Here is a 26,717-nt window from a genome sequence, read left to right as displayed (position 1 = left end):
AAAGAGTAAGTCTTGTTTATTCTGATGTTCTTAATAAACCAACTGGATTAATTAGTGAAATAAGCTACCACTTGGCAATTGACAATTACAATGGTTGAAAATGGTCAAGGGAATAGATGACATCCTGTGTGGACTGAAGGGAAGATGAGATGGTGAATAGTGGGGACAAATTAGTCTATTTGTTAAATTTCTCTCCTACAAATGAAGACTACTCAAAGAATCCAAGGTGAGATAGGGTTGTCTGGATCTAGAACCAGTGGTTAGGGATCATTACTTTTGTATCTTAAAGCACCTTTTCAAACTGCAATCTAACAGCCTGTTCCTTATGAGGGACTTGAAGGGTCAATGTGGAAATTGCCCCCAGATACTTTTCTACTTATTATGAGGTTATCCCTTTTCCTAGCATTTTGATTATCCACATTCTTATCTTCAAAAACAAACTTTTTAAAAAATTGCCAGCCTGTGGTTCTTTTCCTAGTTAGAGAGTGGGAGAGCAGACAAAATGATCATGAGTCCATGTTAAGTTCTCTGTCAGTGCTCAGAGAGTCTGATACCTACTGACCTACTGTGGCTTCTTCCTGGAAAATCTGTATGACTGACTAGGCCTCATAAAATCAAAATATCTCAGATCTGGAAGGTCATCTAATAATTGTGGAGAAGGAAAATGAGACAGAGAGGGGATTTGCCTAAAATCACAAAGCTACTTCATAGCAGAACTCAGATGTCCCAAGCTCATATCCAACACTTTTTCCATTACATATTCCATAGCCTTCCTGCTCAGAATCCTTATTATCCCTGCTAGTCAAGGAAAATATCTTTCCTCAAACCAGCTACAGGCAATTATGCCATCTGGGTGAGAGTTAAGTTTAGAATGTGAGGGGAAGACATGTCCTTCTCACTCAAACCACCAAGTAAAGATCCTGTCATTGAATATCAAGCACCAATGTATTCTTTATGAGAAAAGAGTACTTGGTGAGAGAAGCTGTGAGCCTCCTTCCTTCTGGCTGATGCTAACAGCCCCTCCTGCCAATGTGCAGGGCTGCAGTTCTGTAAAAGACCATCACTCATGTCTCCTACAGGTTCTCAGTTCTTAAGAAAGTACATGGAACTCTAATAGATGTAAGGCAAGCTTCAGCCAGAAGTCTCTCCTTGACTGCTGCCCTATTCAAGTCTGCCCACAAAGAGGCTGAAAAATAATTAAATGGGGTTTTGGTAGGAAGGAGAATATGCCACCCGACAATCACATTCTTCTGCATTTCTGTAGAGCTCTTACTTCAGGTCTTGTTCCTCATACCAGCTGTCTGAGGTAAAATGGACAGGACTGTTCTTAATTTACAGAAAGCTAAATTAGGGTCCACAGCAGGACGTAAATGGCCCAAACTCAGTGAAGAATAAAACTAGGTGGCTTAGTTGCTCCAGGTGATTGGGAGACCCATACACAACAACTAACAAGCTTGTGCACACAATATCCAGTAGCCCAGAGAGCATGATATGGATGGGACAGATAGATTGTTTATGTACAAGGAAGGGCCAGCTACCAGCTAGGGAGAAATCTTCTTGACCTTACCACATTCCCAGAGTAGGGCCAAATGAGGATGAATATACACTTCCTCTAGTGGTTTGAGCCAGCCACATTACCAAAATGGCTTTGTTTCATTACTTGTGAAACAAATGTTGAGTCTTCAGCTAGTTTTAAAGCTGTGAGTTGTAATCTTTTCTGCTATAACAAATGTCCAAAATATCAGAAAGAGAAAAGCCAACTTATTATTTCTGCAGACATAGAAAAATGTATACATTAGATGTACTCACATCTAAAGTTGAGGGACTAGTCACAAATCTTGGGCTGTGCCCTTAGAGACATGGCCTGTCATTTACTCCAAAGAATCCTGTTTTTCAGAGACATGACCTGTCATTTACTCCAAAGAATCCTGTTTTTCAGATTTTGGGGTCAGGGACTGAGAATGCTAATATCCAGGAATTTGAAATTTCAGTAAAATCCTGAATATCAGAGAGAGAAGACTGTAAACCAAGTCAGTAAAAAATTCAAAACCAACTAATTTTCAGTAGGGAGTTTCCCAACCTACAAAATTCAGATCTCTTACCCTGGGCTGATCCAATGTTTAAAGAAAATCACATTGATTAAATCCAAGAAATATTATACCAGGCCAAGTCTTGAGTTGACACGGATGAAGAAAAGGAATCTCCATCATGTTGGGTCTATTTCAGGAAAAATAAGCAGGAATACAAGTAAACTGGGTCTAAGCTGGAACCAGAAGGAGAGTGCCAACCCCCATTTGGCAGCTCTAGGACAGCACTCCCCTCTAACAACCACCTCACCCACCCAAAAGTTAGGGAGAAGTCTCAGTGTCCCACCAACCTCACGGTACAAGGAAAGTATCAAGTTTAGAAATTTCCCCATGCTACCTGCCCCTCCCTTGGATTTCAACCTACAAATAATTTGGATTATCTGCCAGTGATTTACCAATTTCTTGCTTTCAGCCTGTTTGCAACATTATCACCTCTTCAACTCAATAATTTCTTCATAAGGACAGGGTGGGTGGATTTTTTTCAAGCTTCTCCAAATTTTACAATGTATCTTCTTTATTTGTAGTATTGTGAAGTTCCAGATAACCAGGTATGTCCCTAGTTAGATGTACGATGGCCAAAATGCACTGAAGAGCCAGTTTAAAATGATCTTGGGCTCCCTGTCTTTGGGATTCTTCACTTGGTGGATAAACAAGAGATGAAGGATTTACAAAACACTCCCTCCACCCCCATCCCCATACCAGTGGTTGGTTTCTAGGCCATCAGTTCCAATCCCTAAACCCGTGGGCTCAAGCCCAGGTAGGAGGAGGCCAGGGGGATCTGGCGGCTGCCCTGGTACATCTCCATCACCACTGCAACTTCCATCCTGGCCTGCTCTTAAATGGTCCTTGAGTGTCTGTTTGTAGCGGAAGCTCTTGCCACAGCAGGGACAGGGATAGGGCCGCTCACCTGTGTGGATGCGCTGGTGCTTCATTAGGTGGTGCTTACGAATGAAACTCTTGCCACAGTGGGCACAGTGAAAGGGCCGCTCGCCTGTGTGCAGCCGTTGGTGATTCAACAGGTGCTCCTTACGCATGAAGCTCTTGCCACAGTCGCCACACTGGTAGGGCCGCTCACCCGTATGGATCATTTGGTGGCGGATCAATGCTGAGTGGCCATTGAAATCGATGCCACACTGAGGACAGGAGAAGGGGCGCTCTTGGGCATGGCCCCGCTGGTGGAGCAGAAGACTAATTTTCAGGCTGAAGCTGCGACCACACTGAGCACAGCGAAATGGCCGCTCACCAGAGTGACCACGTCGGTGGCTGGTGAGCCGAGATTGGTCAGTAAAACGCTTGGGGCATTCCGGACATGGAAAGGGTCGTTCACCGCTATGGACCCGCAGGTGGTAGGTAAGCCGAGAAGGGTGCACAAAACTCTTAGAGCAATGTGGGCAGGTATGGGCCCGCTCAGTTGTGTGCACACGGGCATGATTGCTGAGATTGGCCTGTTGGGCAAAGCGCTTGGGACACTGGGCACATGCAAAGGGACGCTCACCAGCATGACTACTCTGATGGTCCATCAGCATTTCCTTCTGGTTAAAATTCTTGCCACAACGACGACAAGGGAAGAGTTGTTGTTGCTCCCCAGATTGGGGAGGAAGGGGAAGATTGCCCAGCTGGGTGAAACTAGGCTGCCCTCCAAGGGGGTCAATGGGATTATTAAGTGGAGGTCCAGAGGACAGTACAGGTTGAGGATGCTGACTCTTAAAAGCTGCATCCTGGAAAGCATCTTTTGTCATTGCTGGTGGATTGGCAGAAGTAACCTGGGCATCTGAACACAAAGGGGCTCCAGCAAGCCCTTCAGCTTTGATGGCAAGCTCATCATCTGAAAGAAAGGACTAGGGTTATACAACACAGAAATTGCTTTTTTTTTTTTTTCCCTAGCAATTCTCAGCACAAAATAGTAGCTACATTCTACCTGGTTTTCACAAATTGCTCTGGGCTTTTATTCACTGTTATTGTATAAGAAAGAGATTAGTTCAAAGGAACAGAAACAGTTCAGTGAAGTTCTGAGGTGAGAATCCAGGAATCTAAGGTGTCATCTCTACATTATGTTATTCTCTGGTTTGAGAGAGGGGATGGGAAAAAAGCAAAGTTTAAATTAAAATTTCCTAAGACAATGCTTTAATCATGTCACTTCCCTGCTCCAAAAAACTTTTGCTCACTCCCTTTTGCCTAATGATTCAGCCTCATCCCACTATCTTCATCTGCTCTTCCCCAATATAAATCTTCCAATCTAATAGGGCTTCTCTGCTGTCTTTTCTCCCCCCTTCCCTCCAAACCCTAATAAAATATCTCATTCATTTCCATGGTACTCCTAGTATTGATTTTGTCTTTGTTTTTTTTGTTGTTGTTGTTTTGTTTTGGGGAGGGTGTTCCTGTAACAGCTTAGTTTCTCTGCTGCACAGCACTGGAGGCAGGGCTTAATATCCGCTCTATTACTCACCAGTATATGTGCCTTTGTAAATGTCACTTTCTCCAGGGTCCTGTGGACCTTCTACTTGGGGCTCGTCTTCTTGTTTAATCCAGGAGAGAATGTCTGATGTGGAAATGCCTGGCTCTGTGTGAGGGAAAAGAGAAGCAGAAATTTTTGTTTTGTTTTGTTTTTAGTTTCTGTAGGGAACTGAACAGAATCTTAAACCAAAAACTGGAATTAAACATGCTAATTTAATTTCAAACAACCCAAATATTCATTTGTAACTAAGCAATAAACAAAACTTTTACTAAATCAGTCACAGTTTCTGCTCTAGAGATGTCCTAAAGTGATCTAACAATGTGTCTTTTATTTCAACTGAACTTTCATCTTTAAACTCTTTTACTCTTAATTCTCTTTTCCTTTCACAATAATCCTTTAATACAGATAAGGCAAAGTATCTTAATTAACTTATGTTAATTAATTAAAAGATAATTTATTAAGTGCACAGCATTATGCTATACATTATGGATATAAAGATAAGAAATGATACAATCCTAGGTTCTCAAGGATTTTATATTATGACAGGAAAAGACACATAAACAAATAAATAGAATACAGAATATAATGTGACAAAGAAAAAGGAAAAATAAATACAAAGTGTTATAAGGAAATTTAAGGATGGAGAAATCGCTTCCCAGGGAGTGAAGATGAGGATGATAGTGGGGCGCATCATTAAAGTCTTCATGGAAGAGGTATCACTAAAGGAAAAAAAAGTGATTTTTATAAACAGAAGTGAACATCAAGAAAATTCTAAGCATAAGGTATGGCCCACATTGACGGAGAGAGGTAGGATGGAACAAGGGCTTAGCTAGTAAGCACAGTGTGTAATGGGAGTGAATGTGAAACAAGGCTGAAAAAGTATGCAGTTGTCAGATTTTTGAGGGCTTTAGTTGCTAGGCTAAGTAAGAAGTTTGTATGTTATACTATATACAACATGGAGCCCCTGACAGTTTTTTGGTAGGAGAATAATATAATCATATGTATGCATTAGGATGGCTCATTTGGCCATTTTGTGAAGGGAGCACTGGAAAGATGGAACCTGTAGGTAGCTAGTATAATTATCAATACCAATGGTGATGAGAATCTACATTGGGATGGTGCCAGTAGGAATGAAGAGAGATCAGGTCCAAAATGAGACATTAGTAAAGAATAATCAACAAGGTCACTTAGGTTGGATATAGAAGTTGGAGAAGAGTGAAAAGTCAATGATGACATAGTCAAAAAGTCCTGGATTCAAGTGCCACCCTTGATACAAGGTGGCTAAGTGATGCTGGACAAGTCTTTTTAAATAAACAGCTTGTTTTCTTACCCCTAAATACTAATTTTGATATTGTCTGAATTTTCCCTAGTATCCCTCTCCTTCTTCCCTCCCTTCTCCCAAGTAATCATAACAAAGCTCCAAAACAATATCTCTTCTTTACTGACATGTTTTACAACTTTCACTTTGATTGTTTTGTGGTTATTCTATTTTGGGGGATGTGTGTGGAGTGGGTGGGGGGTGAAGTTGGTGGGCTCAGCTTACTTCTCTTTGTTTATGTAAGTTTTGCCATGTTATTCTGTTTCCAAAATTTGTTTAGAAATTCATTCTCCAATTGATAGGTTATCTCTTTTTTTTCTGGCTACCACAAAAAAATGTTATTTTAAATATTCTGGTGTATATGGAACCTTTATTTTTGTGAGTGACCTTTTTGGAGTATAACAAGTCCAGCAGTAGAATTTCCGGTCCAAAGGGTGTACATTTTAGCTACATTTTTTTTATTGTTGCATAATCCCAAAATGCTTTGTAGAATGATTGTACTAATTCACACACAGGATTATGAATCCTGACCAAGTCCTTTAAAATAAGTTCTCTATGTTCTAAGAAATTCTCTAAATGGAACAGAGATTATCTGCACTGGTAAAGGAAATTCTTCAATGAGAGTTCCTCACCTGACAAAAAAAGTGATAAATATGTTTAAAGCAGAAGGAAGGAGCCATTAGATGGGGAGATATTGAATGAGAGGCAATAATAAATGGAACAAGATTTGACAGTAGATGAAAGAGATAGGCTCAAGGGCATGAATGGAAAGAGTAAGTTTTGTTGAGGAAGAGTAAGTCATGATCCTCTGAGATTACGGAGAAAGAGATGGGTCAGAGAAGCCAAAATGCCCACAATCAAAAATGCCTGTTTAATCCTGCTCAAGGTAAAATCCAAAGGAAGGTCTAGTTCTCTTAAAACCTTCTGTTACACTTCTAGTCCAATGGGAATATGGAATACAGAAAGAGATCTGAACGTGAAGCCAATGGACCTGGGTTAGAATCTTACTACTTTCTACCTAAATGACCTTGGGTCACCATTTCCTCTTTGGCTCTCAGCTTCCTAATTTGACGTTCAAGAGATTGTACTGGACAACTTCAACAATATCACCTCGCTCTAAGAGTACAGGACTCTTATAGGGGAAAGCTCCAAATCTCTCAGTTTAGTTCTCATCCTTAACAGTGTTTACTCAGATGGAAACGGACTAAAACCTCACAAATAGCTTTTGTCTTTACTCTTATCATCAGTAGGACTCTGTTTTGTCAAGTACCTTTTGAGAAGTACAAACCCATCAAAATGTAATACAGCCTGTCCAAAGGAAAAAGAAAGTAAGACTGAGTCCAACAGACAATACTGGGGATAGGGTTAAGAACAAAGGTGTGCTATTATAAAAAGGGTAGAGGAAACAGGAATAGAAAGAAAGGAAAATAGAAGATAGGAAGGAGAGAGAAAGAAGACAGATCAAATAAAATAGATAAAACACTATGAAAATAAAAGGGATTAATTTACAGTTAATTTTGCTTAAATTAAAGTAAGAACCTGAAAGTTAGGAGATCATAAGATTCTGTTAAATAAGTTTTTCCTGCCTTGTATCAACTTTGACCCCTCACTTTCATTCCCCCATATATCACTTCCACTTCTAAAAACATCTCTTGGGGCAACTAGGTGGAGAAGTGCATAGAGCACCAGCACTGAAGTCAGGAGGATCTGAATTCAAGTCTGGCCTCAGACATTTAACACTTCCTAGCTATGTGACCCTGGGCAAGTCACTTAACTCCAATTGCCTCAGCAAAAAAAATATATATTTTTTTAAACCAAACATCTCTTGAATTAATTTCCTTATCTCTATTTACAAAGTCATCACCCTAATTTAGGTTCTCATCACTTGCCTAGGCTATCAAATAGTTTCTATAACTGATCTCGGCTTCAAATTTTTCTCTACTCAGATCCATTCTTCATCAAAGTGCCAGTGTCATTGTCCAAAAACAGAGATCTATTCATGCCACAAGTTACTAAACAAATTTCAGATATTCCCTATTACTTCTATGATCAAATATGAAATTGTAAAGCACTTAAAAGCCCTTCAAAATCTGTACCTCACTTATCTTTCCAGTCAGCCTCAAAATACATTACCAAAAGCTCCTTGCCATGCCTTTCCCCCACCAAGACACGATATTCTAATCACACTGGCCTTTTTACTCTCATGAATGACACATAATCACCTGCCTCCACACCTGGAATGTGCATCTTCCTCACTTCTGCTTCAGAGAATCCAAACTTTCCTTCAAGGGCCAGCTTAAGTATCATTGTCTACATGAAGCCTACCCAGCTATCAATGCCTCTCCTTGTCCTCCCCCCCCCCCCAATTGTCTTTTCTCTCTTTTGCATATACTAATTTTGTACATGTTCACAAGGACAGAGATTGTTTTACTTTTCTATCTATATTTCCAGGGCCTACTCAAGTACCTGGCACATAATACCCATTGATTGAATGATTAAAAATAGAGCAACTTTGTAACTTAAGTTAGTGACAAAGTTGAAATTATTAGTCATTCATCTTTAACTGTTAGACTGGCATCAAATCCTGAGAGTGCAAGACAGACTGGAGGAGTGAAAAGATATGATTTTTTCTACTCACCATCACTGGGTTCTGCAGCCATCTCATTCTCATCTGGTCTCGCTTGGTTCTCTGTATTCTGCTCTGACTCTGGATGAGTTTGAGACAAAACTTCAGGTTGTGTCATGGCATAATCTAAAGAACAAAGGAAAGAGGGAAAAAAAAGTAAAAGTTAACAGGGATAAAGATGATATTAATTCTAAACAGTCTAAGCTGAAGGTATATGGGGCTTATGGAACTAGGGACTTCTTACACAGTCCCTATCCCTACTTCATCTACAAATTAACCAGTTCTTTCCCAAATGAGTGGGGGCAGACAGCAGCAGTAGCTCCAGGGCACCCACTGCTACTGTCATATTTTTTTTCTTGCAATTTCACTTTTAATCTTTGTTCCTAGATCATGCTCCTCCCATCTGACATGAGGAAGGAAGGGCTAAGGTAATCATAGCTTTTATACTGATTCCATGTACATAGGAGGAAAAGGCTGAGAAGGTACCTCTTCTGTGTTTTGGGCCTAGAATCTAAAAGGAGTGAGGATGGGAAGTTGGGAATGGGACAATGAACAAAACTGCTGAGCTCACTTGAAGATGTAAATCACTAATCTGACAGAAGTTAGCTCAGTCTCACCCATTGAGATGAGAGATTCATAGTTGCCCTTCATTATGTTCTTGTAAAGTTCCTTCTGCCATTCTTCTAACTTCTCCCATTCTGGTGTAGAAAAGTAGATGGAGACATCATCAAACGTCACTGGCACCTGAAATCGTAAGCATGTGGGTCTAAGTTCTTCCCTCTACCATTTAATTTGCTTTAAATTTTTATTAAGAGACTACTATTGGTGATAACACTGTGCTAGCTGCTGAGGAGTGACATAAAAGAGAGATGAGATAGCACTTCTCTATTTCAGAAGTTTACATTTGAATTGGTAAAGTGAGATATAACTACACAAAATATAATCATATATTAGATATCAAAATAAGCAATATAGGTAAATGCTAAGATAGTTCAAAAAAAATGCAGAGATCAAATTGGACACAAGTGGTCAGGAAAGGACTTTATGTTGAGATTTAGATAGAAGAAGGAACTTTGAACAGAGATAGATGGGGTAATGTTTCATCATAGATCCAATCACACAGGTTATCAGTTTTGAATATAGTTAAGACTTTCAAAGTTGTTTTTCTTTATAATATTATTATTCTTGTGGAAAATTTTTCCTAGTTTTACTCACATCACTTTGTATCAGTTCATACTACCCAGGATCCTCTGAAATTACACATTGTGTGTGTATGTATTCACTCCTACTTTATCCATTTCAGGTAAAATTAAAGTTTATCAAATAAGACAATAATTTAAAATATGTGACACAGTGCCTAACACAAAGTAAATGCTACTTACTGAATGCTTATTCATTCCTTCCATTTCCTTCACCCGATACCCATTTTTACCATTCTTTCTCCATGTTTATATATCCTTTTTCCTCATGCACCTCAATTATAAGAAATCATGCTATTTTTCTTCTTGTGTTTTTGTTAATGGCAAGTAATAACCATGTGTGTTTCAAGCTGAAGGGGAGGGCAAAAGGATTGGATGGAGATCTCTTTACTTTCTGGCTTATTAGGGAAAATGGCTTGTTACCTTAAAGAATGCAGAAAGTACTTTGAGAAGAAAACAAGAAAACAAAGGAAGAAGCAGAAAAATCTACAAGAAGTATGGAAGAATAGGAATGCAGCGACAATTCAATCCAATAAACATTTACCAGTGTAAGGCACTGTGCTAGGTGTTAGAGACCTAAAGACAGTAACTGAACAGATAGCACATATACACATGTAAACGTCAAGTATATTTGCAGCAATTTCAAGAGGGAGAAAACAACCACCATTTCTGATCTGGGGATCAGAAATATCCCCAAGGAGCTGGCCCCTCAAGTGGGCTTTAAAGTCTCAGAAATCTGAGAAGTAGAGTGGAGAAGGGCCAATGTTGAATACAGGGAGATTGACCACCATTTGTGGGGAACAATGCTGGAAGGCTAGTTTGATTAGAACTGAATGAGTAAACAAAAATAATATGAATTATAGCTACGAAAATAAGTGGGAACTAAATTACATAAGCCTGAGGAAGGCAAAAGTAGACCCTTAGAAGAAGAAGTACCTGTTCTTTGAAAGAAATCTGAGGAATGAGGATGAAGACACAGATTTTATCAGAAGTTTGGGAACTCATACTAGTCAGAGGAGGAAGAAATATATTTGGATGGCTGTCTGCTGATAGGAAATGAAGAAATCATGTGTTGTCTTGTGTTCCCATATCTTTGACGTGACAGAGAGTCTGCTTATTAAGATCTGCCAAATCTAATCACCAAAAATACCTACCTCTGGTTAATCACATGAGGATAAATGAGATACCACAAAACAGACTTAGGAAGCATTTCTAAGGATTATAAAATTTTGAGCAAAGAAATGAAAAAATTTAGGAGCGCAGTGATTAAAGACAGATATTTTAGAAATGAAAGAAGATCCGGGAAATGAACAATTGGCAAAGATGATGCTGACCAAGCACAGTATTCAGACCTCTGGACCATAGCTTAAGATGTAGAGATGACTGGCTTTTGGCCAAAGAGGGACTACAGTTAATGTAAGGCAGAAAAAAATTTGTTCAAGAAGGCTTTAAGTAGAAAATGGAGAGAAAAGAGAAAATTTTCCATAGTATATCCATTATACCAAAAAGCAGAATAACATATATGATACAGAGAAAATATCACTGAAAATTTCCTATAATTTATAGGATATAATGTCTACAAGAAGGATAAGTAATAAAATATATGACTTTGGATATTTATATAAAAATTACAAAGTATGGAGTAATAAAGTATGCTAAAAATCTTAATGCAAGAACATACATTAATTTTTATTATAAACTCAGCAATCATCAACATCAACAAAATAAACATAAAAAGATGATATATATTATCCAAACCCATTCTCAGAAGGCAGAAACAAATGAACAAATAAGCAAAAAAAAAAAAAGCTTTTATTTTTATTCCCTTTGCAGGTATACCTGAAGTTCTGCCATATTTAATCATTTTTCTTCCATCTTTCTTTGCCTTTTTTGATGTTTTGGGAAACTGGCCAATTGGTAGCCAAATTCTTAGTGTACTTACAATAGTCCTTGCTTGCTATTAATCCAACACAGGAAGGCTTGATGGGATGGTGCTATGTCATGATGAATTTTCTAATTGGGGTCAAAATTAAAAGAACTGATAACAGCTAGAACCAAGTTCACATACAAATGGCGAGTACAGCCTCTCTGATCTTACTGTGTTTCTTTCTTCTCTTTTAAAGAAAAGAGGAAAAACTGTGAATGGCTGGATAGGAGTGAATGCTGGTGTATATATGAGAGACAAACAGAAAGACAAACAATTTATTCTTTACTAATCATAGGTAGATGAATATCAGGATATGAACTGGACAAAGTCTATGACCTTTGAACTCCAAAAGATCAGAAGTTTTATCAGACAACTGAGGGCAACGTATCCCTGAAAATAACAGCTGCAATAGTTGAGTTTAGGGATATGCTAACCCCCAGAGATTGATCTACTTGACCCAACCCAGGAGTGGACTGATATGGCAAAAGAGACATTAAATCTTAGCAGGGATTAGCTCTGCTTACTAAGAGAATGACTCATATATTTTAGCAACTTGTACTCCACGATGAGAAAACTCCCAGAGCCAGGAGGTACCCCTCAGTCACATGTGTTCCCTACATCAGGTAAGGATTTAAATTTTGTGCTCTTAAGGTTGAGACCATCCTCTCAAGACACCAAGGGTATGCATTAAAGAGTGTGCTCTTGGCCTGAGTGAAGGTAAGTTTTTCTAAATTTTGTCCTTCCTATACCTTCTTAGTAAAAGCTAATTTGAAAAAGTCCATTGATATAAACTAGATAACCAAAGCGGGGGGGGGGGGGGGGGGGGGGGGAAGATTATATTACATGGGGGCTTTGATAATGACAGAAACTGCAAATATTCAGGATTATTCCTAGCACTCTAAGAGGAGAGAACAAATTCACAAACATCAAGTATTTGTATATGGATCAACGAAAGAAGGGGGAAAAAAAGTTATTAAAACATGCTACAGAGTTGGCCAGTCAGAAGAAAGAAATGGCTAATTACTTGGCAAACATTTAATCTGGCATGTGGAAATGATATAGCAATGACAGGATGCTTCAACTATCTGGATACCTGCTGGATCTCTTTTTGCCAAAATTAGAGCAGCTGATTAAGTTCCTGACTTGCTTTAACAGCAATTTCATACAAGAGATAAGGGAAATAACAAGGGAAAAGTCCATTCTGGAAGAACTAATTGGAAGTAGAGTAAATGTAAGAACTTTGGGAAGAAGCTTTAAGCGTGTGATAGGGAAGGAAAAGCTGGATATGATCCAATGTACACCCTGGATTTAAGAAGCATGGATTTCAAAAAGTTCAGGAAAATAAAAGAGAAGTATGTTCCCAAAGCTTAAAATTTTCAAGAGAAACAGGTCCAAAAGAAATATTAAGAAAAAAAAAAGTCAATTTTATAATAAATATGTGAATGATTCCAAAAAAGCAGTGTTTGGTGGTGAGGATGGGGGGAAGGAAGGAGGGAAAAGAGCTACTAAAGGGATTAATATTGATACACAAGGACTTCACTGACCAATACAGATTTTTCCAATGTCATGGAAAGAAAATGGAATTTTCTCAGCCTCAGCTGTACCAGTGGGATTCAATGCCACAGATTCTAATAGGTTTTTCTACCCCAATGATTTCACAGCTTTACAGATTTAGAACCAGAAAGGACTTCAGAGGTCAATCCCCTCATTTTACAGATGAGGAAATTGGAGACCAAAGAGGAAAGGAAGGAAGAAAATAAGTATTTTAAAATTAAGTGCCTGTTATTCATCAAGCACTGTCCTGAGTGCTTTACATATGGTATCATATTTGATCCTCACAACAACTCTGTGAGATCAGTGCTGTTATTATTATCACTTTACAATTGCTCAAACTGAGGCAAACAAAAGTTACACAGCCAGTAACTAAGGCTGAATTTAAATTTGGATCTTCCCAATTCCAAGTAGAGCATTCTATTCATTATACTTTGCTACCTACTAACTACCTAATTAATTTCATATGTAAAAATATATATATAAACAAGTTTTAAAGTAATATCTAAAACATTTAGCTGCCCAACGAAAGAACAATGGGAGATGACTATGAACCACTATACAGAATCCCCAATCCCTCTATTTTTGTCCACCTGCACTTTTGATTTCCTTCACAGGATAATTGTACACTATTTCAAAGTCCAATTCTTTTTGTACAGCAAAATAACTGTTTGGACATGTATACATATATTGTATTTAACTTATACTTCAACATATTCAACATGTATTGGTCAACCTGCTATCTGGGGGAAGGGGTGGAGGGAAAGAGGGGAAAAGTTGGAACAAAAGGTCTTGCAATTGTCAATGTTGAAAAATTACCCATGCATTTATCTTGTAAATAAAAAGCTATTAAAAAAAATTTAGCTGAAAGTCAACCCAAAGACTAAACACTGCATACATGTCCAAATTAGACAAAAACCCACTAATAAATATTGCTAGATTTTTTGAGAGAAAATAGCAATTAGAATTATTCCCAAGAAATTTCAGGTAGTTTCTAAATCAGAGCCAGGAAAAAACATAACATGAAAAGTCATCTGAGGATAGTCATTATATGGACTTTTGCTCTTAAAATTGAGGAAATTAGAGAACCATATATAGAACCCTTATTCTACTTAAACAGACTAAACAAAGGTTGATTCCTATCCTTCCCAAACCTCAGTATTTCTAGGTTAACTTCTATTGTCTTTTATATATTTTGTATTTATGTATTCTGTATTTCCAGCCAATTTGCCAACTAGCTATTTCCCAAAGACAGCACTGTATCTCTCTCTTTGCACAGGATGTTACACCATTCCAGGAATGCCCTCCTTCCCTACTCCTAGCTCTTGGAATTCTTATCTTCCAAGCTTAGCTCAGGTCACCTCTAAGTCAGGAGTCAAACTCCTGATCCCCCTAGTTGTCAGGGTTCTCGCTCTTCTCAAACTGCTTTACTTTTACTTATCTTTATAACATGTTATATTATTCCAGAAGAAAGTAATCATTTTTATGTGGTTTCATTTTTATCTTTATATCCATAGTGCTGTGCAGTTAGTGGGTATCTCATAAATGTTTAGTGAATTAAGAGCTTTTCTTTTTGCATCATCCCAATGTATTCTGAGAGAAAGATATCAGGTACTGGCAGATGATTACAGCAATAACAACTTATGAAATCTCCCAGTCCTGGTTCCCTATTCATTTTTGATAGTATAAGCAAGGCAGAATTATAGTTGATCAATCTTTTGTGGATGACATAGAGAAAGTTATTTGTAAAAGTACCCCTAGCTATATTTTTATTAAATATACATTATCTCATCTTCCCATCCCACTTTGGATATCATTTACTATGTATTTAGTTCTCTCAGGTTCTTACAAAATTAGCTCCAGATGATCCTTTCTAAGACCATCCTTTAAAATTTAAATATCTAAACTAAGAGCTTCTTTGCTAGAAGAAAGAACTGGTATGTTCTGCCACTGAGCCCGGCAATGGGCATGATTTAGAAATGGATTATAGGTCTCATACTTTTAACGTCAGAGATCTCTTTTTCCTTGCTGATTAAATGATTTATTCAAAGACTGATTTGTCAGTAGTAGCTTTCTGTATACTTGCAATATGGTTTCTTTTTTTTTTTTTTTTTTTTTTAATTATAGCTTTTTATTTACAGAACATATGCATGGGTAATTTTTCAACATTGACTCTTGCAATGATTCTTGCAAAACCTTGTGTTTCAATTTTTCCCCTCTTCCCCTCATCCCCTTCCCTAGATGGTACATAGTCCCATACATATCAAATATGTTAAAGTATATGTTAAATCCAATATATGTATACATATTTACACAGTTATCTTGCTGCACAAGAAAAATCAGACCTAGAAAGAAAGAACAAAACCTGAGAAGGAAAACAAAAGTGCAAGCAAACAATAACAGAAAGAGTGGAAATGCTAGCAACATGATTTCTAACATATTACTCATTACTACAAAATTCTCAGAATCACAGGATCAAATTTAGAGTTAGAAGGGACTTCATAAATCAGATATAATCCAACTCCTTCATTTTAGAGATCAGGAAACTCAAGCCCAGAAAAGTTAAATGGCTTTCCCCAGGTTATACAAGAAGCAAGTAGAAGAGCAGAGATTGAAAAATCTAGACCTCTTCTCATTCTTCCCAATGAACCATTTTACCATCTTTTATTGTGTAGGAAGCTGCAAAATGAGAATCCACAATTAATACAAACACCTAATTTTGTCTGTTGAAGCCAAATGCCTTGAAATAATTTTTCTCTTTTCATTCTTTTTAAAAATTTTTATTTTAATACTATATTATTACATGTAAAAATGGTTTTCAACTTTCATTTTTCTAAGATTTTAAGTTCAAAATTTTTTTCCTCCCTCCTTCCCAAACTAGCAAGCAATCGGATATAGCTTATACATGTACATTCATTGCACATGAGTCATGTTTCAGGGAAAAAAATAAGAACAAAAAGGGAAAGCCACGAGAAAGACAACAAAATAAAGGGGAAAAAAAAGGTGAAAATAGTATGTTTCACTCCACATTAAGTCTCCATAGTTTTCTCTCTGGATATAGATGGCTTTTTTTTCTATCCAAAGTTTATTGGAATCCCATCTTTTAATTAAAAAAATTTTTTTCCAGGGAAAGAAACCTTATAACAATGTACTTTCAGAGGTTGAAAACAACAGGTCCTTAGTTTGATTATCTTCACATTTCCTCTGCTAAACATATATTTTTAAAAATTATTTTCAATTAGTGAAGATTTTTAAAAGAAAACAAAACCCTTTATGTAAGACATGCTAAAAAAAATAAGTCTCAGTCTGCACTCTGAATCCATCATGTCTCTGTCAACCAAAACTTTGAACCAAGTTCAAAGAAGTTGATTTCTCATTTCTGTTCATTGCTTTCCCTCAGCCAACTGAAGAAGAGGAAATAACACAAGGTTGTGAAGGAAAAGGATGAGACAAAGGACAGCTGCAGAATCAGGCAAGTATTATGAAGGGTTGCCCTAATTTGAGATTAAAACTCCAATGGACACTAGGATAGGTCATAGGAGAACATCTATGAGATAAACACATTTAATAACTTCACAATTCCTTTAGCTTATGTTTTTCCTATCACAAAAAACTGAAATAGAAAAATTCAATTAACTGACAGATCAAAATCCTTAGTACAAGAATTCATTTTATTTGTAGTCACAGATATGATATTATTACCTTTGGGATATCTCCTTTAATACCTGGGGGGAGCCGGAGGATCCAGAAATTCCTATTTCTCAAAAGGTTCTCCATGTTTTCTAGCCTCCGCTGCAGCAGTCCATACTCTTGGAGCAGGGTCCCTAATACAGCCCACTTCCCCTCCAGCTGGTTCCCAAGGTCCGCCACTGTTTTTTCACAGTTGTTCAGCTTACTCTCAGCTGCTCCTGTCCGGCCTTCCAGATGCAGAAGCCTCCGGCTGTGCACCTCCACCTTTCTCTCTACTGCCTGCACTGCTGCTACAACTGTCCATAGGGAGATAGCTGCTGTCTGCAGATGAGCCTCACTGGGTAGTGGGAGGGACTGCAGTGAAGTGGTACACTCTGACTCCCATTCTGGAATCTGTTTAACAGGAGAAAAAGAATATAACAGTGAGTATTAGGAGCAATATCAGCTCAAAAATCAAAACTTTATGAAATCTATCATTACAAGTTCAGATAAAAAATGATGCTTCCTCAAATCTTTATCTTAATATAGGTTCTGCATTTAAATGTAGTTAGGGCTAGCAGCACCATCTTTGGGATGATTTAAGATAACTAAGTAAGATGGGGAATAGAACCAATTGGTATCTTCTAGAGATATTCAGGAGGCTCAAGTCAGATTATCTCATTTGTACTACCAAACAGAAATGATATGGCAGGAAGCCCCTCTGACCAGGTTCCCCTTAGGTTTACTGACTTCTAATAGGTACAAGGACCAGAGGCAAATATATAAAGTTTTCATAGCCCAAGTCTCCATTGACAGGATCTATAGATTATTTCATTCAAATAAAGGAACAAGGAATGTTTAGTTTGGGTGAAGCTGACAATGATAATAGCACACCTTTAAAATTTACAAAATGTTTCATAAAAATTCTATGAAGTTGATAGTACAATAAATTATCACTTAACTGAAAGTCAGATAAAAATAATGGAAAACATGACAGTCTTTTTCAAATATTTAAAGGCCTTTTGTTCAGAAAAAAGGAGCATACTTGTGCTGTGAACTTTAACATTTACAAAGCATTTTACATCCATCATCTCATTTGATCTTAATAATGGTTAATAAATTAACTCTCAGGTATTATGATCCTAGATTGTTTTATAAGTGAGGAATTTGAGAATCAAGGTTAAATAAGTCAAGAATGAAAACTGGGTCTTCTGAGTCCAAACACAACATTCTTTCAGGTCCTCATCATTGTCTTCAATTAACCTCCACTGTTCTCCATTACTTTGGAACGTGGTTTATAGTTTTTGCCTCTATCTCTTCTCTTGCCATGAGCTTGGGAAACTTCATTTTTAATGACTTTTTACAAGGTGTCCAATGATCTTTTAACACCATATCCTCATAGTTCACTGAACACCTTAAATCCTACAATCTCCATCTTTCATTCATTTTATTTCAGCTGTATATATAGCCATGAGTCAATTTGAGACCTCATTATTATACCAAACTGCTATTTCCCCAAGTTCTTTAACTCTGAAATTTCCCTGACCATAATCAGCTGTCCTTTAATCTCTCCTTTTTCTTATTTCTCCTATACTTGTTCTTGGTTTTAGAGGGTTTTTCCCATACTTGTTCTTGTAGGCAGCTAAGTAGTGAATTGGATAGAGCAGTGGATGTGGAGTTTTGAGCTCAGCTATGGCCTCAGACACTTACTAGGCATGTAACTAGCTGTGTAAACTTTGCCTCAGTTTTCCTCAACTGTAAAATGAAGATATTAATAGTAGTACCTACTTCTCAGAGATGTTATAAGAATTAAAAGAAATATTTGTAAAGTGATTAATTAACATAGTATCTAACATAAAGTACCCACTTAATAAAGCTTCCCTCTCTCCTCTTTTATCATAACCTATCAGTATCTCAATTTCTCCCTATTTTGTAATTTCATAAACCTTATTCTGGCTTCACTTCTCTTCAATTAACAATATTAAGTATCTACTGTATTCCAGGCACTGGAGACACAAGAATAAGAACAAACAATTCTTATAATCTAATGAGGGAATAAAACAGATACATATATGAAAATATGTAGCTTAAATAGAAAATGAACACAAACATACACAAAGCATTTAATTTACAAGATAGTTTGGAAAATATGAATGGTTCAGGAAAGGCTTGATGTAGAAGGTGGTGTTTGAGTCTTTTTTTTTTTTTTTGATTTTCAGATTCTCATACTTTCCAACTTTCCCTCTTCCCTTACTCTCCCCTTACCTTGAGAAATCAAGACAAAACCTGTCATAAACATGTATAATTTTTTTAAATTCTGCAATGTGTGTCTACATCTCATGCTATATTCTGAGTCTATACCTTTCTATCAAAGGATCATGAGCTCTCTGAAATTGTTACTGATCATTGTGTTGATTAGTTCCTAAATTTTTCAAAGCTGTTTGTCTTTACCATACTGTTGTTATTGTATGCACTGTTGTCCAAGTTCTGATCACCTAACTAGTATCAATTCACTAAAGTCTTCAAGGTTTTTCTGAAAATATCCTCTTTATATTTCTTACAGCACAATAATATTCCATTATATTCATATATCATAACTGTTTTAAGCCATTCCCAATTGATGGATATCTTCTCAGTTTCCAATTCTTTGCCACCACTTAAAAAAATGCTGCTATTACTATTTTTGTACATGAGTTGTTTTCTTTTCTTAGCTCTTTACGGAGTATCTTGTAGTAACAGTGGGTTAAAGAGTATACAAAGGTTAAAGATTTTGAGGCACAGATTGTTTTTGGAATGGTTGAAGCTTTCCATAGTTCCATCAATAATGCATTAATTTACCTGATTTTCCATAAGCCTCTGTAGTATTTATTATTTTCATTTTCTGTCAATTCTACCAATCTGATGGGCATGAGGTAGTACCTTAGAACTGTTTTAAATTTCATTTCTCTAATAGTGATTTGCATTACTTTTTAAAATATGGGTATTGATAGCTTATATTTCTTCCTCTGAAAACTGGCTACTCATATCTTCTGTCCATTTATCAATTGGGGAATAATGAACTATGCCTTTAAAAAAGGTATAGTATGAGATAGCAGTAAGGGAAGAATACACTCCAGGTATATGGGTAGACAAGTACAAAGGCAGGGAGATGGGAAATGTAGTGTTGTGTATAAAACACAAAGAGGATAATACGGCTATATTAGAGAGTGCAAATGGGGTTAAAAGCTCCCACGAGGCTGGAATCAAATTGTTTAGGGCTTTAGAAACTAACCAGAAGCATTTTTATTTTAGCCTTGAGCAAAGTTTCTTAATTTTTTTTTTTTTTTTTTTGTATCCTGGATTGCTCCTATTTATCTCTTCTCAAGAGGATACTTTTAAATGCATAAAATTAAAAAGTATACCAATTATACTGAAATAGTTAAAGAAATATTTTTAAAAGATCATGAATTCCTTATACAAACTGATGCAAAGTAAGCAGAGTCAAGAAAAAATTTATGTACAATTACTATACAATGTAAAAGGAAAGAATTAGTTTTTTAAAAAAGTGAATGTTGTAAAATTATAAAGAACATAGTTCAAAAGCAGTTATGAGGAGATACTCCCTTCCCACCCTTTGGAGAAGTGGAAGGTCCACAAGTATTGTATATTGCACATATTTCCATACATTTTCAATGTACTATTCAGGTTTTTTGCCTTATTTTTTCCTTTAGGCAGTTAGTTGATACAATGGAAAGTCAAAGACCTGGAGTCAGGAAGACAGTTAAAATCCAGCCTCAGACAATGAGCAGTCATTGGATAAGTCATTTCATCTCAGTTTTCTCTGTAAAGTGAGGATCACAGAACCTATACACCTATATACTTACTATATATAAGGTGCTGTGAGGATCAAGTGAAATACTATTTGTAGAACACCTAGCAGAGTATTAATTTATGTTTGTTCCCTTCCCTGATATGATCTTTAGAAACACACTCTTTATTATATAGGATTCTTTGATAGAAGAACAAAGAATACCAAAAACAACTAAGCTCATATAAAAAAGTTAATTAGTAAAGACATACTTAAAATATTTTTGAAAAGTTTATGTATTTCAATTTAGGAACCTTTGTCCTATAGGCAAGAAGAAACTCCTGGGAGTGGATGGATATGGGAGTTGCATAATCATTTAGGTGTTGAAGGAAAATAAATTAGCAATAGTATTCATATAGTAACTAACTGGATACATGGGCTGAGAGAGAGCCCAGGAACCTGAGACAACAGAAGGATGATGGTACCTTTGACAAGAATGGACAAGTTTGGAAAGATGGAAGATTGGAGAGGTAGGAGTGAAAATAAGAGTTCAGTTTTGGATATGTTAAGTTTGAGGTGTCTCTGAGACATCTAGAGTCCAACAGTGATACAGGGCTGAGGCTCTGCTTAGAGGTGCTAATTAAATCCATTCAAGTTGACATGGCCTTAAGATCAGGATTTCTACTTTTAGATGATGAACCAGCCAAGAAGTCTGAGAAGGAGAAAGACAGGTAAAAGGAGAAGCAGGAGTGTAACGTTAAGAAAACCTGAAAAGGAGAAATTATTTAATATCAAATGTAGCAGAAAGGCCGAGAAGGATGAGGACGAAGACCATAAAATGAAAAGCTCACAGGTAATTTTCTACTTAGTCCCGATTCTAAAATCAACCATTTCAATAATATCCTTTTACCTATCTTTCAATCTCTTGTTTCCTTGCTCTTCTATTATTCCTAACTTGATAACTCAATTTCTAGCCAATTCAACTACCTGCCTTCTCCACCCCAATTCCCTAGCAGCTGAACAATGCAGGAGAGAAATCACAAAACCAGGCTGACCAAGTCCTACAAACTCATTCAATGTAACCCAATGTGGCATTCCTCTTATTCAGCTGTTAACTTTTTCCTTGCTATCCCCAGGAGATGATTTCTTTCAGTTCCCTCCTAGTATTCCTTTAAATCTCTCAATGTCCTTCTCTTCTATTCCTTTTCTTTACTACAATCTCAAAGGAAAAGCAAGTTATACTCCTTTCCAAAGCGAACCCCTCCACTATACCCCTAATTCCATCCCCTCCTATTTCCTCTATTAACTTGCTTCATCAGTAGTTCCTTGTCACAAGCATCATTTCTTTTTCTACTGGCTTCTTCTCCTCAGCCTACAAATAAGTTCTGGCTTTCCTATTTTAAAAACAAAACCCTAAACACTGGTCCTGCAACTCCCCCATACTTCATTGTCACAAAAAAGCAAAAGTTCAGTCTGTCTCAATTTCCTTACTGCCCATTCACTGCTTAACTCCTTGCAATTCTGCCCCCAGTATTCTACAGAAAGTATTCTTTTCAAGGTCACTGATAACTCCTGTACCACCAAATCCAATGGGTTATTTTTTTTTTTTCTCTTCATTGACCTTTTTGGCCATATTTGACACTACTGAGCAGCCCTTTCTACTTCATACTTTCTCTTCTCTTGGTTTCCATGACTTTATTGATTCTTTTCCTTCTTTTACCACTCCTTCTCAAGCTCTTCTGTTACCTCATTTACTTCCAATCCCTTTAATATGGGTTTTCTCTTCTTCAAGGGTCTGTAGTGGTCCCTCTTCTCTTCTTTATAGTCTCTTTCTTGATACTATCTCTTCAATTATAACATATATGAAGGAATTTTAAGTACAATTACTGAGGATTCTATTATGGAATGGAAGCTATTTGATAGACACATTAATTATATACTTAGCTAGGGATTTTCCTGGACTGTTCATGTACGTCATGATTCCCATTCAATATTTCTCTGGCAAAATTGTATATTTACTTAATGAGGTTAAGTTTTCCAAGCAGTCGATATTAGCCAGTGACTAGGAGATCCCTGGCGTTCAAGGAATGTGGGACACTACACATTTATGTAGATGACAAACATGAACTACTTGGGTGAAAAGGCTATTCCTTCACTTGTAAACTCCATAAAGACCAGTGACTAATCTTTGTCTTTAGATTCCTACTTTTTATTAGAGTAACTTGTAAACATAAATATTTAATCATTGGTTGAAATATTTGTTCATATGAGGATAACTTATACCCTACTTCTCCCCAAGAGATATTACTTCACATTTCCAACATTAGTGAGTTAAGCAACATATAAAAAACTGTTAGCCTTCCCCTTTATTTCTACTAAAGGCATCACTACTGTCCTCATCAATAAACTTGAAATCTCAGAATCTTTTTTGAGCCTTCACTATTTTATTCCCTGTATCCACTCTCAAATGCTACTGCTCTTGTCTTGGAGTATTTCTTTTCCACTTCAGCCATGCATACCCTAGTGTATGTAGCCGCCTAAATTCATACCTCCAGATTATATCCCCGCCATCCATCTTTCACAATATTGTGTGCTTAATCTATCTGATACACTGCTTTGATCATGTCACTTCATTAAACAAAAAACTTCAGTACTGTACTTTAGCCTGCAAAACAAATTCTGGATTCTGGGATCAAAACCTTCCATGATGTAGCTCCAACATATTTTCCCATTCTTATTTCATGTTATTTCCCCCTTCATATACTCTACTTTCCCAGTAAAAACCAACTTTTCTCATTTTGTTATAATCTACTTTTGTACATTAACACCCCCCCACACGCAATTCCTCCTTCCCTACCTCCATCTATTAAGTGTCTCTTTAAAAACCCAACTTAGATGTAACTTCTTTCATGAAAACACTTCTGATACCTGCAACCAAAAGCAAGCTTTCTCTTTTTCAGATTTCTCATATTCCTTTACTAAGACCTCCTTCTTTGCAGTTTTGTATCCTCCCTTTAAAATATAGTCACTTAATTTCTTTACTACTATTTAACATTTATTATTCTAAGTTCCTGGAGAATGAGGTCAATTTTTCTCTCTATGTCTAACACCTAACAATCCTTAGCCACCATTCCTTATATCTCTAAATCTATGATCCTAAAAATAAATGAATCAGAAACTCCTGGTGGACGATGAACAGTCTAATTGAATGTCACACTATGGAACTCAAAACAGGTATTAAAAACATTAGTAGACTATAACATTTCTACTGTGTTCAGTATCTCAGATGTTTTTTCATCTTTTATTTATTTGGAATTCCCCTAGACAGGGACTAAAGCATTTGCTCAAAAACACATGAAAAATTTACCCTTTCTAAGGACACGGAAGAAGAGTAATATACAAACTGCAGACATGGACCTGATATCTGAGGAACTTGCCTATCCTTCTGGATGGAGGTGAACAGATGAACCTCTAAGAATGTGGATTCTCATTCTTGTCTTGCTACTGTAAAGAAGAACAAGGTCTGGAACTCAAACCTCTGGACATTTGCTAGCTGTGAAACTGAGAGCCAATATGGAAATGGAAGAATAGTGGCTTTGGAGTCAAAGGATATGGGTTAAAATATATATTTGTCTCTACCTGTGTGAACTTTGGTAAGACATATATAACTACTCTGGTCCTCCATTCCATATCTGTAAAATGAGGAAGGGGAGAAGTTGTACTTTATACCCTTTATGGCCCTTTCCAGTTCCAAATTTAGGATCCTATCACTGGGGGCAAGTCACTTCAAAGAGAATTATTATCACAGTTGTAAAATGGGGGGTAATTTCATCCCAGAATGTCTGGTGCCAGAAGCAGATTTTCCTTGTTATAAACTATTATTTACAAAAGAAAGTATTACAGACTATTTTCTGTCTAACCTCCTAATTTTTACAGAAGACCTTTATATAATGCTACTTCAGTATTATGGTAGTATCAAGAAATTCTTATTTAAAAGGGGTTAAGTAATAACACCGTCACAACATTTGTATAGAAATTAATATGTGCCAAGTGCTTTGCAAATATCTTTTTTGATTCTCACCACAATTCTAAGAGAGAGGTGCTATTATTATCCCCATTTTACAGATGAGAAAACTGAGAAAAACAGAAGTTGATGAGCTGCCCAGGATCTCATAGCTACAAAGTGTCTGAGACCAAATCATTGTACCACCTACAGGCATTTATTAAACATTCATTAAGTACCTACTATGTGCCAGGCACTATGCTGAGTACTGGGGATACCAAAAAAAAAAAAAAAAAAAAAAAAAAAAGGCAAAAGACAGTCAGAAGCTCGTGTAATCTATTTGGTCCATAGAATCTGGGGGATTCATGTTTATGAAGACCAATTATTAGTGGCTAAATAAGCTTTTCTCTTTCCGGTCCCTCAATGTTCCTGCAATTTGTAGTTCTGATGTTATTAGTTATTTGTAAATAGCCTTTCCCTCTCTCCTTCCCTTCCTCCTCTTCATTCCTTCTTTCTTTTCTCCCTCCCCCTTTTCTTATCTTTCTTCCCCCCTTCATCTCTCTACCACCTTCCTCCTCTCTTCTTCCCTCTCCCCCTTCTCCTATCCCTCCTCCTTCCTCCCTCTATCCCTCTTTTTCTTCCTTTCTCCTCCTGTCTTCCTCCCCCTCCATCCTCCTGTCTTCCTCCCTCCCCCCTCCTCGATTCTTCCCGCTCCTCCTCTTTTCCCCTCTCCCCCTCCCTTCCTCCCTCTCCCTCTCTTCCTCGCTCTCTCCTTCTCCCTCTCCGTCCCTTCCCCCCTCCCCCCTTCCCCCTTTCTCTCTTTCCCCCTCCCTCCTCCTTTCCCCTCTTCCTCCCTCTTCCCTCTCTCCTTCCCTCTTTCTCTCTCTACATCCCTGTACAATGAAAGAGAGTCCCAAGTCGCACCTTGAGGCTCCGTCAGGACAGTGGGGGAGGGGGAGAGAATGACGACAGAAAGACACATCATTCTAAGCCCGACCAGACGAGGCTGGCCTCGCTGCCAGGGGCCCTTTAATGTTAGGGGGAGCGTGCTCCCTCTCCCCCATCGGACAACCCCCCCAGGATTTGGCTGCTCCGGCCGCCGGGGGAGGGCACGTCCGGAAGGAGGGGGGCGGGGTGGAGGAGCTGCTGTCAGTGCTCGGGGCCTAACTTGGCACAGAAGGAAGGCCCCCCGGCCTCTGCCCGCGGCCCCGCTCCCCGCCGGGCCCGCGCGGAGTTATTTCTCACCGGAGGGGGCGCCGCCTCGGCCATGGTGCCTGGTCTCACTCCCCGGCTCCAGGGAGCCTGCGGCGCGTCCGGCTCTTCCCCTTCCCTTCCTCCTCCTTCCTCCTCCCGCTCTGCTCCGCTCCCGGCACCCGCAGGGGCTCCCTGCGGCCGGCTCGGCCCGGGGTCCTGGGCCTGCGTTAGCGCAGTCAGTCGGAGGAGGGCGCGGAGCCGGAGATCCCAGGGCCGTGGTGGGCTCCGGAGGGCCGGCCCGAGCTGCGCTGCCTCCGCCTCCGCAGCCGCTGCGGCCCGGCCCCAGATCTAGCCGAGCTCCAGGTCCCGAGGGCCCCGCTCCTCTGCAGCTGCCCAGCTGTTGCTTTGTGGGCCCCCAGTGCACTCTGGGAACTAGCTCCTTCCAAGACACTCCTTGGGCCTCCCGGCAGGCCCGGTACCTACAGCGCCCTCTGTCCGCCGTAAGATCGAACAGCATTCGCGCCGCCTCGGAAAGGGGAAAGGGCTCGGGAGGTCGAGTACCCCGAGAGCTTTAACCCCTAGGCTCGTCCAAAACCCAAACAAAAGGACCCCGGGCAGCCACCCAGGAGGCGGGTGTATGTCATCCTCTGCCGAAGGGTGGATCTGGGTGACCCACTGAGCGAGAAGGGAAGGGGGGGAGGCGGGTGGGAAGCACCGAGAGGGTGCTCAGAGAGGCCCAGGGTGAGTCACGATGGACGGGCTAAGCAATCTTCCCAGCAGAAGACGCAAAGGGATGCTGAAAGACTAGCCCGGGAAGTAAGGGATTGGGCCTGCTGTCCGGAGATCTGCTATTCTAATGTGGGCCAGCACTGTGTGCATGTGCGTGTGTGAATACACATAC

General features: G+C 38.5%; 1 protein-coding gene across 1 annotated transcript; it reads right to left on the bottom strand.

The window, feature by feature from the left end:
• Nucleotides 1–26,257, bottom strand: ZNF398 (zinc finger protein 398). The gene is made up of 6 exons (XM_003771729.4): nucleotides 25,868–26,257; nucleotides 16,866–17,246; nucleotides 9,104–9,230; nucleotides 8,499–8,612; nucleotides 4,534–4,647; nucleotides 1–3,912 (listed from the first exon to the last, which is right to left on the bottom strand). The coding sequence occupies exons 1-6, from the start codon at nucleotides 25,889–25,891 to the stop codon at nucleotides 2,753–2,755; spliced, it is 1,920 nt and encodes a 639-aa protein (XP_003771777.1). The 5' UTR covers nucleotides 25,892–26,257; the 3' UTR covers nucleotides 1–2,752.
• Between the last annotated feature and the right edge of the window lie 460 nt (nucleotides 26,258–26,717).

Source organism: Sarcophilus harrisii, chromosome 5 (assembly GCF_902635505.1).
Source record: "Sarcophilus harrisii chromosome 5, mSarHar1.11, whole genome shotgun sequence".
Classification (NCBI taxonomy): domain Eukaryota; kingdom Metazoa; phylum Chordata; class Mammalia; order Dasyuromorphia; family Dasyuridae; genus Sarcophilus; species Sarcophilus harrisii.
The sequence above is the reverse complement of the archived record's forward strand: the minus strand, read 5'-3'. Positions and strand labels throughout refer to the sequence as shown.

Coding starts and splice junctions, on each gene's coding strand:
- ZNF398 (XM_003771729.4), bottom strand. CDS start 25,891: ATGGCCGAGGCGGCGCCCCCTCCG. Junction 17,247..25,867: donor CCGAGGCGGCGCCCCCTCCG/GTGAGAAATAAC, acceptor CCTGTTAAACAG/ATTCCAGAATGGGAGTCAGA. Junction 9,231..16,865: donor TTAAAGGAGATATCCCAAAG/GTAATAATATCA, acceptor TTACGATTTCAG/GTGCCAGTGACGTTTGATGA.